The sequence below is a fragment of the Dendrobates tinctorius genome, unplaced genomic scaffold (genome assembly GCF_039654945.1).
Source record: "Dendrobates tinctorius isolate UK_male_01 unplaced genomic scaffold, ASM3965494v1 ptg000133l, whole genome shotgun sequence".
Taxonomy (NCBI): domain Eukaryota; kingdom Metazoa; phylum Chordata; class Amphibia; order Anura; family Dendrobatidae; genus Dendrobates; species Dendrobates tinctorius.
The window spans coordinates 12,955,974-12,970,672 of NW_027361801.1; the positions used below are offsets into that span (position 1 = coordinate 12,955,974).

General features: G+C 40.7%; 1 protein-coding gene across 4 annotated transcripts in view; it reads left to right on the forward strand.

The window, feature by feature from the left end:
• DOCK11 (dedicator of cytokinesis 11) overlaps nt 1–14,699 on the forward strand; it is a 481,846-nt gene that overhangs the window by 60,287 nt on the left and 406,860 nt on the right. For all 4 annotated transcript variants that reach the window (XM_073543480.1, XM_073543481.1, XM_073543483.1 and 1 more), the window contains exons 5-6: nt 5,671–5,740; nt 6,797–6,892. In XM_073543480.1, the coding sequence (XP_073399581.1) occupies nt 5,671–5,740; nt 6,797–6,892 (166 nt within the window). The remainder of the gene's footprint in view (nt 1–5,670; nt 5,741–6,796; nt 6,893–14,699) is intronic.

Below are 14,699 nucleotides of genomic sequence, written 5' to 3' on the forward strand. Positions count from 1 at the left end.
GAATAAAAGTCGGCATTGAGTGGATGAATGTCATCCTCTCAATGCCGACTTTTATTCCCCATTGACTTGCATTGGGGTCGGGTTTCGGACGAAACTCCGACTTTTTTTGCCCTAGTCAGACCAGTTTCATCCGACTCAAATTTTGTTTCATGAAACCCGATCCGACCAAAGTCGCTCAACTCTAGATGAAATTGTTCCAGAAGATGAAGTATTTCTCCTGGAAAATTATCCAAATTGCCTTTTTTTCTCTTTTTTTTGTTCCAGTACACACAAATCAAATAAACATGTTTATAATAAAACGTGTAATTGCCGTAATTTTTGGAGAGAAATATTTCATTTTCTTTTCTTTTGTTACAGTGACATATACCTGCTTAACAGAGGACAATAGGATATATAGGACAATAGGATACTATTTTGACCTCTGATGATGGAGTCCTAAGGACATGTTTAGTGTGTCCATCAGAAGCTTTCCTGGGGCAGTCTCTAAACTGTGTGTAACAATGATATATAATCAGAACCTAACAACAGTGCTATTAAGACCTCATTCAGATGTTCGTTTGTCACTTATGTGTTATGTGTTTTTCACATATAAAACATAAACACATTGAAATTTATGGGCCTGTTCATTAATTTGTATTTTTTTGCAGACCATATGTCTGCACCAAAACATTGAGATGGGTTTGGTTTTGATCTTATCTGCCCCAACTCGACCAGAAAGAGAAGAAAAAGACCTTTTATTATACTCACCTGCGGGGCTGTCCGGTCCAAGGGGTGTCAGTGTTCTTGGTCCGACGCCTCTCACCTTCTTGCTTCGTGTGGATGACACGACCCTATGTTCTCCACATAGTCTCCTTGGCATTGCGCTCCTGTGCAGGCGTACTTCAAATAATACAGTGTGTATGCATCTGGGTTCTTTGACTTTTCCCGACACCTGCGCACTGCAGTACTTTACTCTGCCCTTGGGCACGGCAGAGAAGTACACCTGCGCACGAGCGCAATGCCGAGGAGACTGTGTGGATGACGTAGGGACGCGTCATCCACATGAAGCAAGAAGGAGGACGGCATCGCAAGGAGATTGGAGGCGCTGGACCAAGAGCATGGACACTTCTCAGACCAGACCGCCCAACAGGTGAGTACAATAGAAGGTCTTTTTCTTCTCTTTCAGGTCGGCTTGGGGGCAGATGTTCAGTATTATTATAGAATGCTGTATATCAGCCCTGAAAGGTGGAGGCCTTACCTCATATCAGACAAACCTGGTGACAGGTTCCCTTTAATCCCTTAACCCCCAAGGATGGTTTGCACGTTCGTGACCGGGCCAATTTTTACAATTCTGACCACTGTCCCTTTATGAGGTAATAACTCTGAAACGCTTCCATGGATACTGGTGATTCTGACACTGTTTTCTCGTGACATATCGTACTTCATGTTAGTGGTAAAATTTCATTCAAATAACTTGCGCTTATTTGTGAAAAAAGCGGAAATTTGGCGAACATTTTGAAAATTTTGCAATTTTCCAACTTTTAATTTTTATGCCCTTAAATCACAGAGATGTGGCACACGAATAACTTAATAAGTAACATTTCACATATGTTTACTTTACATCAGCACAATTTTGGAACCAAAATTTTTTTTGTCAGGAAGTTATAAGGGTTAAAATTTGACCAGCGATTTCTCATTTTTGCAACACCATTTTATTTTTACGGACCACATCACATTTGAAGTCACTTTGAGGGGTCTATATGATAGAAAATACCCAAAAGTGACACCATTCTAAAAACTGCACCCCTCATGGTGCTAAAAACCATATTCACGAAGTTTATTAACCCTTCAGGTGCATCACAGGAATTTTTTGAATATTTAAAATAAAATGGACATTTAACTTTTTTTCACAAAAAAATTACTTCAGGTCCAATTTTTTTTATTTTACCAAGGGTAACAGGAGAAATTGGGGGCAAAAGTTATTGTGCAATTTGTCCTGAGTACGCTGATACCTGATATGTGTGGGGGAACCACTGTTTCGGCGCATGGCAGAACTTAAAAGGGAAGGAGCGCCGTTTGACTTTTTCAATGCAAAATTGGCTGGAATTCAGATCGGACGCCATGTCACGTTTGGAGAGCCCCTGATGTACCTAAACAGTGGAAACCCCCCACAAGTAACCCCATTTTGGAAACTAGACCCCCCCAAGGAACTTATCTAGATATGTGGTGAGAACTTTGAACCCACAAGGGCTTCACAGAAGTTTATAACGTACAGCGGTACAATTAAAAAAATCATATTTTTTCCACAAAAATGATCTTTTCACCCCCAATTTTTATTTTCCCAAGGGTAACAGGACCCTAAAAGTTAATGTGCAATTTGTCCTGAGTACGCTGATACCCCATATGTGGGTGTAAACGACTATTTGGGCGCATGGCAGAGCTCGGAAGGGAAGCAGCGCCATTTGACTTTTTTGGCTGAAATTGAGATCGGACACCATGTCGCGTTTGGAGAGCCCCTGATGTACTAAACAGTGGAAACCCTCCACAAGCGACCCCATTTTGGAAACTAGACCCCCTAAGGAACTTATCTAGACGTGTGGTGAGCACTTTGAACCCCCCAGTGCTTCACAAGTTTATAACGCCTGGGCGTGAAAATAAAAAAATCATATTTTTTCCACAAACATGATCTTTTAGTCCCCAATTTTTTATTTTCTCAAGGGTAACAGGAGAAATTGGACCCCAAAAGTTGTTTTGCAATTTGTCCTGAGTAGGCTGATACCCCATATGTGGGGGTAAAACACTGTTTGGGCACATGGCAGAGCTTGGAAGGGAAGGAGCACCATTTGACTTTCTCAACGCAGAATTGGCAGGAATTGAGATCACATGCCATGTTGCGTTTGGAGAGCACCTGATGTGCCCAAACAGTGGAAACCCCCCAATTCTAACTCCAACCCTAACCCCAACACACCCCTAACCCTAATCTCAGTCCTAACCCTATCCCTAACTCTAGCCCTAACCCTAGCCCTAATGGGAAAATGGAAATAAATACATTTTTTTAATTTTATTATTTTTCCCTAACTAAGGGGGTGATAAAGGGGGTTTGATTTACTATTTATGGCGGTTTTTATGTTTGGCAGCTGTCACACGCTAAAAGATGCTTTTTATTGTAAAAATAGTTTTTGCATCACCACATTTTGAGAGCTATAATTTTTCCGTATTTTGACCCACCGAGTCATGTGAGGTCTTATTTTTTGCGGGACGAGTTGACGTTTTTATTGGTACCATTTTCGGGCATGTGACTTTTTTGATCGCTTTTTATTCCGATTTTTTGGACGCAGAATGAACAAAAACCAGCATTTCAAGAATTTCTTTTGGCGGGTGCGTTTACACCGTTCCACGTGCGGTAAAATTGATAAAGCGGTTTTATTCTTCGGGTCAGTACGGTTACAGCGATACTTCATTTATGTCTTTTTTTGTGTTTTGGCGCTTTTATGCAATGAAAACAATTTTATATAAAAAATAATTATTTTTGCATCGCTTTATTCTGCGAGCTATAGCTTTATTTTTTCGCTGATGACGCTGTATGGCGGCTCATTTTTTGCGGGACAAGATGACGTTTTCAGCGGTACCATGGTTATTTATATCCGTCTTTTTGATTGCGCGTTACTGCACTTTTTGTTTGGCGGTATGATGATAAAGCATTATTTTTTGCTTTGTTTTTAATTTTTATTTTTTAAGGGGTTCACTAAGGGGGTTAACTAATGGGACAGTTTTATAGGGCGGGTCGTTACGGATGCGGCGATACTAAATATGTGTACTTTTATTGTTTTGTTTTTTTTATTACCAAAAGATGATTTTATTAGGGAATTTTTTTTTTTTTTTATTTATTTAGTGATTTTTTTATAAATTATTTTACACTTTTTTTTTTTTTTACTTTATTACTATATTCCAGGGGGGACATAACTGTCATGTGACAGATCGCTGATCTGTCACATCACAGATCGCTGTGACAGATCAGCGATCTGTTACAGGCAGTGCAGAAAGCTTCCTCGTGCCTGCGCTTTGCAGGCATGAGTAAGCCGGCTCCCTGCAGGCCCCCAAAGGTCCCTGCTGCCATTTTGGATCCGGGGACCTGCAGGGAAGGAGATCCCCGCAGCAGCGCTGCACATTGCGCTGCTGCGAGGGTCTCAGGGAAGCACGGCTGGAGCCCCCTCCCTGCCGATGCTTCCCTAAACCCCCGGTACACTGGAATCGTGTTTGATCGCAGTGTGCCAGGGGTTAATGTGTCGGGGGTTGTCCATGTCCGCCCCTGACACATAGTGCCGGGTGTCAGCTGTGATAATCAGCTGACACCCGGCCGTGATCGGCGCTCATCACGTGAGCGCCGCTGATCGCTGTGACGTACTATCCCGTCCCTGGGATTTAAGTCCCAGGGCACATGGACGGATAAGTACGTCATATGGCAGAAAGGGGTTAAACACTGCTGGTAAAAACGTAAACTGACTTAAACACTGATGAAATTTGGATCCAAAAGATTACAGAACAACGGTTTGTGTTTTTACATATGAGAAAAATCACTGACGTCTGAATGAGACCTTACTCCTTGATATTCACTGATCATGTCAGGCAGGACTTTTGGATAGTTAAAGGAAAAAAAAAGAAAAAAACCTACATAAAAATCAATATTTGTGAATTTTCTCACAAAAATAAATGGCATATTCACAGGATATCCCAAAAATATCTACAGTAAACTCCAGAGTTTGAGCCCCTACTTATCATCATATACATGAAACACGAGAAGCAATGGAATGAGACTGAAAGGGAGAAAATACAGATTGCATATTAGAAAATTTGTTTTGACAGTGTGGGTGATCAATGAGTGGAACAGGCTGCCATGAGAGGTGGTGAGTTCTCCTTCAATCGAAGTCTTCAAACAGAGGCTGGACAGACATCTATCTGAGATGGTTTAGTGAATCCTGAATTGAGCAGAGGGTTGATTTTATAGTATCAGAAAAATTAACTGGGGAGAAGTTTCCTCGGTGCTTGTTTCTCCAGCTTCTCCCCATTCAGTACCCTATTTTCATTTAGGAAAAGTCCTTCATTCAAGTCCAGTCGGGCAGGGAGAAGCAGCAGGGAAACAACCAATGGACTTCTCTCCCTATGCTTGGACTTTTCTCCTCTTATAGTTTCCCTTTTGGGGGCATTTCCATTATGGTCCCTCTTCTAAATCTGAAATAGCTTTTGGAACAATGCCTAGGACAAATGATGGTGGTACTTCTGGCAACTATGAATCTAGTGACTTAGCTTTTGGAATTACTTAAAATAATTAGTGTTTCTTCAAAATGATTTCCAATAGAGTGTGTAATAGATATTGTACTGTAGTTTCTGAAAATAGCAATGAACAGATCTGCATTCTGGGCTAGAATAAGTTGTGAGCTAATGACTTGTCACAGACCACCGGAAAACCAGACATCTAAATGGTGAATCATACACTGAATTTCCTGTTATATTCAGTGTATTGGCTTAGAGGACGAGAAGGTATAATCTAGTGCTACAAATCATCCAGTTTCTCACTTTTTAATGGAAAATGTTACTACATGCATTTTCTGTCATCTTGGATTGAGGCAGTAGCACTCTGCTTGCAATTTAATACGTTATTAAATAAAAACTTCTTGATTTCCCCCATTTCAGCAAATCGTTTCAGCCGGAGAAGACGCCCAGCCATGTGTTTGAGATAGATGAGGATTTTGACAAAGATGAGGTAATGAATGGACTGAATTCAGCATTTTTGGGAAGATGTTGTAACAGATTTATTCCTTCCTATTTAAAGATAGTGACAAAGAGATCACAGGCAGCGATCAAAGTATTACTGTGATTTCTCTGTTCTAACAGTTCAAGGTAGGGTTCACGTTACAGTCTTGTGGAGGTAGATTACTGTGTGGCCACATAATCTGTGGTTTATTGTTGATTGCCTACAGATTTTGAAGAAAAGTAGAGGTCCAGCATTTGTTCTTATTTGCTTCATCACTACTTGCCACAAAAATGCAGCAGTTCATATTATATCGCTTGCGGTTAGCCAGGACGTTCTTGGTACCCACCAGATTACTGTCCTACGTGAGAACCCAGCCTTATGCTTTTTCTCTCTCATATGCTGAATACTTGTCCGAATCTAATGTAATCTACAGTATGTTGTGACATGGGAAGGATACTGGCCTGCAAATAGAAAATAACTATATCACTATTTACTTGTGGCTTAGTGATATTTTGGTAGTTTTTGAAGTATGGTTTTCATGTGTAAAAGTGCAGGTGGTATAACTCGTGAAATTCGCCAGTAAAGATGTATTTAAATTTTTTTTAAAAATCTCATCCATGCTTTTAACTGTGCTGAAATTGAGCTTAAAAAATATGCAGCATTGCAATTGTTTCTTTGGATTTTCACTGTGGATTTTACCCTTTTGGAATACATTGTTCGCACTCATGCAGTTGCTTTGATGGAAATTTTTCTGCAACGTATGAAACCACGCAGGTGAATAAGATTCAACAACTTGAGTTCACAAAATGTATAAACACTCAACTATAGCATGGTGCTTGACTTTGAAGTGCCATTATCTTAGGCTGTATATTTCTGAATCATATTTCTGAATCAACTATAGCATAGTCTATGGAATAATTTTTTTTCAATAAAATATACAATAAGGTTGATAAAAAGGAACCATAAATTGCTAAGATTTCTGACAATAATTACACTTTATTGGAGCCCTTGAAATATTATTATTATTATCATTGTGAAATATAATTTATTTTTATGTATTTGCAGGATTCTTCATCGATCTGCTCCCACAGAGGGGGAGTCATCAAACAAGGCTGGCTGTATAAAGCCAATATAGGCACCACCATTCCTGTCACTATGAAGGCAAGTGGTCGACTTATTTAATCATTTGTCATATTCTGTATCCGCTGGGTCAAATGCCTGAAACTACTCCTAACCCTGCAACTGTGTGTCTATCAGATGTTTTTTGGCTAAGGAAAGTATAATTTCCTTTAGTAAATTATGTTAGGGAATTACTTTTTGATCAATCCTCTAAAGGGTCCTCATAACTGACAGCACATGTGAAAAAGACTTGGGTATACTAATAGATCACAGACTAAATATGAGTCAACAGTGTGATGCAGCAGCAAAAAAGGCAAATGCAATTCTAGGATGTATTAACAGAAGCATACAGTCTAGATCACGTGAAGTCATTATTTCCCTCTACTCCTCTTTGGTCAGACCTCATCTGGAATATTGTGTCCAGTTTTGGGCACCACATTTTAAAAAAGACATCAACAAACTGGAGCAAGTTCAGAAAAGAGCGACCAGAATGGTGACCGGTCTGCAAACCCTGTCTTATGAGGAAAGGTTGCAGGATTTGGGATTGTTTAGTTTGAAAAAGAGAAGACTGAGAGGAGACTTAATAGCTGTCTACAAATATCTAAAGGGCTGTCACACTGTAGAAGGATCAACTTTATTCTCATTTGCACAAGGAAAGACTAGAAGCAATGGGATGAAACTGAATGGGAGGAGACACAGATTAGATATTAGAAAAAACTTTTTGACAGTTGGAGTGATCAATGAGTGGAACAGGCTGCCACGAGAAGTGGTGAGTTCTCCTTCAATGGAAGTCTTCAAACAAAGGCTGGACAGACATCTGACTGGGATGATTTAGCGAATCCTGCTTTGAGCAGGGGGTTGGACCAGATGGCCCAGGAGGTCCCTTCCAACTCTACGATTCTATGATTCTATGATTCTATAACTGGTTACAAATGTACAACATACTTGAAATAGCATCTGTCAGCAGGTTTTTGCTATATAATCTAAGAGTAGTGTAGAGACACAACATTGTATCTTAGTTACCAGATGTATATTTTAGCAAACCAAACAGAATAGGTTATTATCTGTATGTTGGCTTTTGAATTTATGCATTTCTTTCTGGCTGGTCAAGAAAACAGACTTTTGTTTGTGCAAGCCTGTAATATTGACTTGTGTTGTGCGCTTATCTTTAATGACTAGTCATGTTTACTGATATGCTAATTAATCATTCTCTAGGCCAGATAGTTTGTTGATTTTTAAAACAAAGGAGGAAAAACTATGCAAATAGATTAAATAATCAAGTAATGCTACTTGAGCTCATTTCCATTCTTACCCTTTATGTAAATACTGAATGAAGGACACTTGTTAAGTATAAAAAATCGGTTACATGCCTCCATATAGACTGACAGAGACAGAGAAAGAGACAGCCAGAGATTCTGCCAAGACATCCGAGCATCCAGGGGATCCTACAGGACTACTGCCAATTCATCATAGCTCCATCACAACGTACACGGATCTATCATTCTACAGGGAGCAACCTAGAGGTTTTTGGCCCCTGTTGGAAGAATACAGACCTTCTCTATTGACCATCGCTGAACCATGGAGATGTTCGGAGAAGCCAGGTTGTGACCCTCCAGTCAACTTGCCTTGAACCTCAATGGACTGTCATCTTCCTAAGCTTGTCGTTACCTTCTCTCTGTGCGTGCCACAGTTGGGGTAGTCGACCCTGGGAGCTCTGAAGTAACAGCTGCTATTATCACACCAAGCCAGCAGAAGAGTGAGACTCTGTAATGTGCACCATCTTGGGGTATTTTGCTGAGACTTTTCTATGTGTTATCTGCCTGTTTTGTGGTACAATAATGTGGTTCAGTAAAGCATTGCCACACTGTTTTACCCTCACCCTGTGTCGTTTGAATAGCGTTATGCCCACATTAAAAGGAGAGCACGTGTTCAGCGGGACAATCCCTGGTCTATGCGGTTTCGGCTAGCGGACCTGGGCACTCACCGATCCCTGTGTCTTCACAAATAGCATAATGTAGGTGCTGAGAGACTGATTCTAGCAATATGTCACTTATTAGGCTGTGTGTTGCTTTTACAGTAAAATTAGTGTTTTATCAGCAGGAGATTATCACTACCGGACTAGATATCTCATGTCGCCTAGTCAACTACTCTGTGTAACACTACTCCCTAAAATGATTAGCAGCTTTCTGGCAATGTACAGTGTATACAGAAAGCAGCCAGTTAGTGGTGTGGGTGGAGTTATACACAACTCAGTATTTGAGCTCTGCTAGGTCTGCAGCAGATAAAACAGGGATTGTATCAAAATGACAGCTTGCAGACCAGCAAGTGACACATCGCTGGAATCAGGGTCTTAGCCCCTACATCATGCTGCTCTCAGATTACATAGCAAAAACCTACTGACAGATTCTCCTTAACTTTTTTGGCAGCCAGCACTTTCTTTACATATTTGCAACTTGTACATTATGTTTTCCTTTGGGAATGTGTTAGCATTGATCTGCACGGCTGTATGTTATTAGCTGTACAGGAGTTGCATAGTCAACAGATTCCGTTTGTGTACTAAAATCACAGCCAAATTTGCACATGTGCGCCAATGGGATGCTGATGGTTTTCTCTACTAGGAAGATTAAATGGCATTTGTTCAGGATGACAGTCAAGGCGAAGATTTGTTCTAGAAAGCAGTGTTAAGACCTTTGTAGCTGCAGCATTTGTTTGGTGGTTTTCTTACTGAAAGAACCCTGTTGTAAACCAAAAATCTGCTGATTGCCAGAGTCGCACTGAATCAAGTAGGGAACACCACTATGTCATCCACATAACCTAATAGGCATATAAAAAGGAAGTGCCTGGTCTATAATAGCCATTTTCATACACACTATTCGTTTTTTATGAGTTCCATCAAGAAACTTATCAATTAGCCAGAGTGGCTACAAAAAGTGTCATTCACTATGGAGGTCCTGACAGTACATAAACAAGTCACTGATGGTAATTAGAAAAATATTATTTGTGTCTCCTTTCGTGATGCTGCTGGTCAATTACACATTTGCTGCCAGGGACCCTGTAAAACACTACTGATAACTAAGGGCATCAACTGCAAGATGTTCTGCAGTCAATGAGGGGGCCTGTATAGTAAAAGGGAGAGGGCAAAAAAATCCCTTCCTCATGACATTGCCTAAAGTTTCAAAGATAGGGAGGATGTATTCTCATGTGATCCTTTGTCTGCTCATTATCTCTCAGTAAGGCCTCATTCACACGTCCATGTTTAAAAATGTATGTCTCCATGTGTTTTTTCATGGACACATGCTCTGTGAAAAAGCACAGACATGTGAATAGCACCATAGATTATAATGATACAAGCTGTATCCCTGAAAGCAATGGGTAGAGCACATACTGTACATGCAACATGGACGTCTGAAAGAAGTTTTGCCCAAATGATGTCATTAGAGAAAAATTGCTCAAAGGAAGAGGGCAAAATGCCAGCTAGCCTAAAAGTAGGTTGATAATATGCACTTGACATAGCTGTGTGAAGCTATAGCTGTATGAAGCATTATGCTTAGCAATAATAGAGGCTTAATTTGAGTATATATTTCTTAGTAGCTCGGAACACTTTCCTGAGGGTTATTTTATGATAATTGCTTGAATAACTGTAAGGATATGTTCACAGGTTTTATTTTATATACAGTATTTTTCGGACTATAAGATGCACCGGGACCATAAGGCGCACCCCAAATTTTTGTGTGGTATATAGCAGAAAAAAGATTTTTATATGATGGAGGTCCGTCTTATTGTCTGAATTTAAGCTATCTTACCTGAGGGCCGGCGGTGGTAAAGTGGGGTCACAGAAGGCATGGTCCCTTCAGGAAGCCGGCGGCAGAAGTGGGGCAGTGCTGCAGTCCCCGGGTGTGATGCTGCAGGTCCGGTATCGGCAGTGAGCAGGGTCTCTTCCTCAGGATGCCGGTGGCAGAAATGTGGCGACGCCGCGGCCCGGTGTCCATGGCGAGCAGAGCTGAGTGCATCACCAGTTTCTTGGCGACAATCTTCCTGAGGCCGCTCGTGCGCAGATTGAGATCTCGGCGGCCATTTTCCTGAAGCCGAGGGCTGCAGAGATCTCAATCTGCGCACGTGCTGCCTCTGGCGGCCCACGGCTTCAGGAAGATGGCTGCAGGGAAACCGGTGATGCACTCGCCTCTGCGCGCTGTGAACACCGGGCCGCGGTGTCGCCACATTTTTGCCGCTATCCTGAGGAAGGGTCCCTGCTCAGATGCACTCCACACCGCCGACGCCTAGCCTCAGCATCGCCACACCTCTGCCACCGCTGGTCCTGCTGCTAGTCCACTGCCGCAACCCCCTGGTAAGCCTGCGTTCGGACTATAAGACACCCCCCCCATTTTCCTCCCAAATTTTTTTGGGAAAAAGTGCATCTTTAGTCCGAAAAATACGGAAGGCTTTTCTGGCTGAAAAATCCACTGCAAAAAAAAGCAGCTTTAAAAAAAAGTTTTTTGGTGTGTGCTTTTTTCATTTCATTGGAGCATTTTTTCTGCATCCAGTAATTCAGAAGACATATTTCGAGCATTTTTCAAAACTAGACAGCTAGAATGACACAGTGCTTCTTTTTGCATATAAGACAAACTGCAAGGAAAAAAATGGCACGAGTTTTCCCATTGAAATTAATAAAAAGTTTATTGAAAAATAATTTTAAACAGAGTCCGCTCCAAAACTCCACAAAATTCCTCCATGTTAGCATCTGATAAATACCAGATTATTTTTTTTTTAATCAAGTTCAGAAGACATTAGAGACTCTGCAAACTGCAATTATTTTTTCTTCTAATAAGTATAAAAAAATCAGGTGTGTTGCTGAGATAAATGCAAATATGCTGTAGGAGGCATCTGCAATGCAGAGAACATTAACTCTCCTATTAACACTGACCACTCATTGCTCCACTTCTGCCATAAGACAAAAAGGCTTTAGACCTCTTCTGACTGATTTTGTTTCTCAGAATTCCTGAACTGATTGGCAATGCAGGAATTAGGTGTATAAAAATGTCACATTTTGTCATGTAGTAGCTTGCAGGCTTCCAATTACGGGGAGTGCATAATAAATTTCTCCTTTTATTTGGTGGGAGTCTAGGTATTGGGGACACAATATGGGCACTGAAAACCGGGCGTGTTGTCACTGCGTGAAACCAGACTGACAGTGCTCAGACGATCTCCTATGTTATATTTTTGTAATCTAAAGTTTATATTACAAGTGGCTAATTGTATCATAGCGAAAAAATTAGAAAATTGCATCCATGTTCTCAGCCGGGTAGTATTCATTAGTTTATCTAGTATTCTCTAATGGTACTTTTATAGTACTAAGCTGAGCTGTACTTGCAGGGGGGCTTTGTGCTTGATTTTCTGCATGAATATTTAGCAGGGACAATTTGCATGTCTTTATGCTCAATACTTTAATGAGGATTAACTACCTTCTGTATTAAAAAGGAATTGCAGTGTTTTATATAGGATACACAGGACATGTCCTATCTACTATTTTTGTTGGCTGAAGCTGTGGGTGCCTACATATTGTGCTGCACCTGCTGTGCTAGGAGTTCCAGAGTAGACCGGGGCAATCTGCGACTCGCAAGCCACATCCTGTTCTATGGTTGTTACGGTCCAGCCCACAGACTGGGACAGCCTGTTAGCTAAAAGCAATGGTGCACTACCTGTGGGTGGGGGAAGCCCGGTGTCCATGGTACCACGTTTTCCTCTGTAGGACCTTACATTGATGCAGATATCGATGGATACAATGGTAGAAAATGGAACTGTTAGCTTCCTCTTCCACCATTTAGCCTTTGCAACTGAGATTTATTGCAACAGGCTCCATGATGTCAATATATTGTTTCCGCTAAACAGAGCCTCAGTCCTTGCAGCAATGAATGGAGCAATATGTTGGCGAAACGGGCCACATGAGTAGTAATTTTTTTGTTTTTCTTTATATTGTTTTGGGTACCATCATACTGTGTGGGGTCTGTGAGGGCCATCATACTGTGTGCAAATCTATGGGTTCAGCATACTGTGTGAGGCTATGGGTATCATCGTACTGTGTGGGTGGGATATGAAGGCCATCAAACGGTGTGTGGAGCTTTGTGGACCAGGATATTATGTGGGTGGCTGTGGAATTATCATATAGTTTAGCGGGTTGTATGAACCATCATGCTATGTGGGCAGCTGTGAGAGCATCATACTGTGTGGCAAACATCATTTTGTGTGAGCGGTTGAGGAGTACATGATACTTTGTGGGGACTGTGAGTACCACTATACTGTATGTGGGGGGACTGGGGAGATGTGGAAGGCATCATACTATTAATGGAAGGATGTGTTGCTCATCATGCTGTGGGATACTTCATACTTTGTGGAGAGCTATGGAGCATCATACTGTGTGAGGGGCTGCAAGGACAACTATGCTCTTTGTGAGGGGGGCTGTTTGGAACATCATACTGCATGGAGGGTAGCTGTGTGGAGTTTGTGGGGACCATCCTACTGTCTGTGGGGGATCATACTGTGTAAGGTGGAGCTGTTGATCAAGGTGCAAGGGATGAATTACAAGAGCAGTATTTACTGCTTTTTAAAAAGTTTATTAAACGCAGTAAATTATTTGCTGCTGCAGGCAAGAATACATTACAGTAAGCCCTACTGTAACATGTAGCAGCCAGTCAAAATACTTAATTATTCTCAATATTAAGCAATAAAAAAATGTTATGACCTCAGGGGAGAAATATTATGTAAAACTCAAAATAAAAATAAGTTAAAAAAAACGAGCAAAATAAAAAAACATCTAGGACCACTGTCAAACTTACTGCTGACAGAAAAAAAATCAGTGAAGAAGCCACATTGCTAGTTAAATTTCATTCTATAGATCAATAGGGGTCAAGGAAGGATTTCTATTGATTAGTAAGTAATGGAGTATTCTATACATGTCTTCACTTACTTCAGTTGTAAAACACTAATTGGGAACTATCTCAGAACTTCATACATCTGCTAAACTCAGACCAGTTGAAACCTCCTTGCACATTAATGATGATGCAGAGTCGGGTCTTCCGGGCAGACATGTACAGTACTGTTAATGCATTAAAAATCAATCTTATGGCTATTACACTGAGTAGTCTTCATTTCTTTTAAACCAAACTATTAATAAGTTTGGCATACATAAGAGTTTTTTGTTTGCAAAATGCAATAATAATTTTTTTTTATAAGTGGACTTGTGGCTTGCTCAAAAAAATTTAAATTAAATACATTGTAAATATACTTGAGCTCATCTGATTTTGTCACTTTTTCACGTTTTGTGCTGTGTCTCTCATTGTAGAGATATTCATATGTGCTCTTTCTGAAGTGCACTATGTGAAATCTCTGCTTTGCAGTCCAACTGGATACTTCTTCAGTGTCTTCTCTGGGGGGCGTGCCTTTTCACCCATTCCTTCCAAATGCTGCCAATCATAGCTTAGCAACCAAGACTGTCAGATCAGCTGCCGAGTTATGATTGACATCGTCCGGGAGGGAGGAATGAAAGAGCACCAGAGAAGACAGAAGAGGTGAGAAGGAGAATTCACATTTTTCCAGTCTGAGGATATAAGTGATGAAATTTGCTTTTATTCCTTTAAAAGCCTGTACTGTAACATAAACCAGACTAGTGTAAAAAAAAGTGATGGGTATATATTATCCATTATATAGATACAGTATGTGCAGTATTGATTATATATAATTTGTAGTGATGAGCGAACGTTCTTGGATAAGTTGTCATCCGAGCACGCTCGGGAGATAAGAGTATAATAATAATTTTATTTAGCGCTAACATATTCCGCAGCACTTTAAAGTTTGT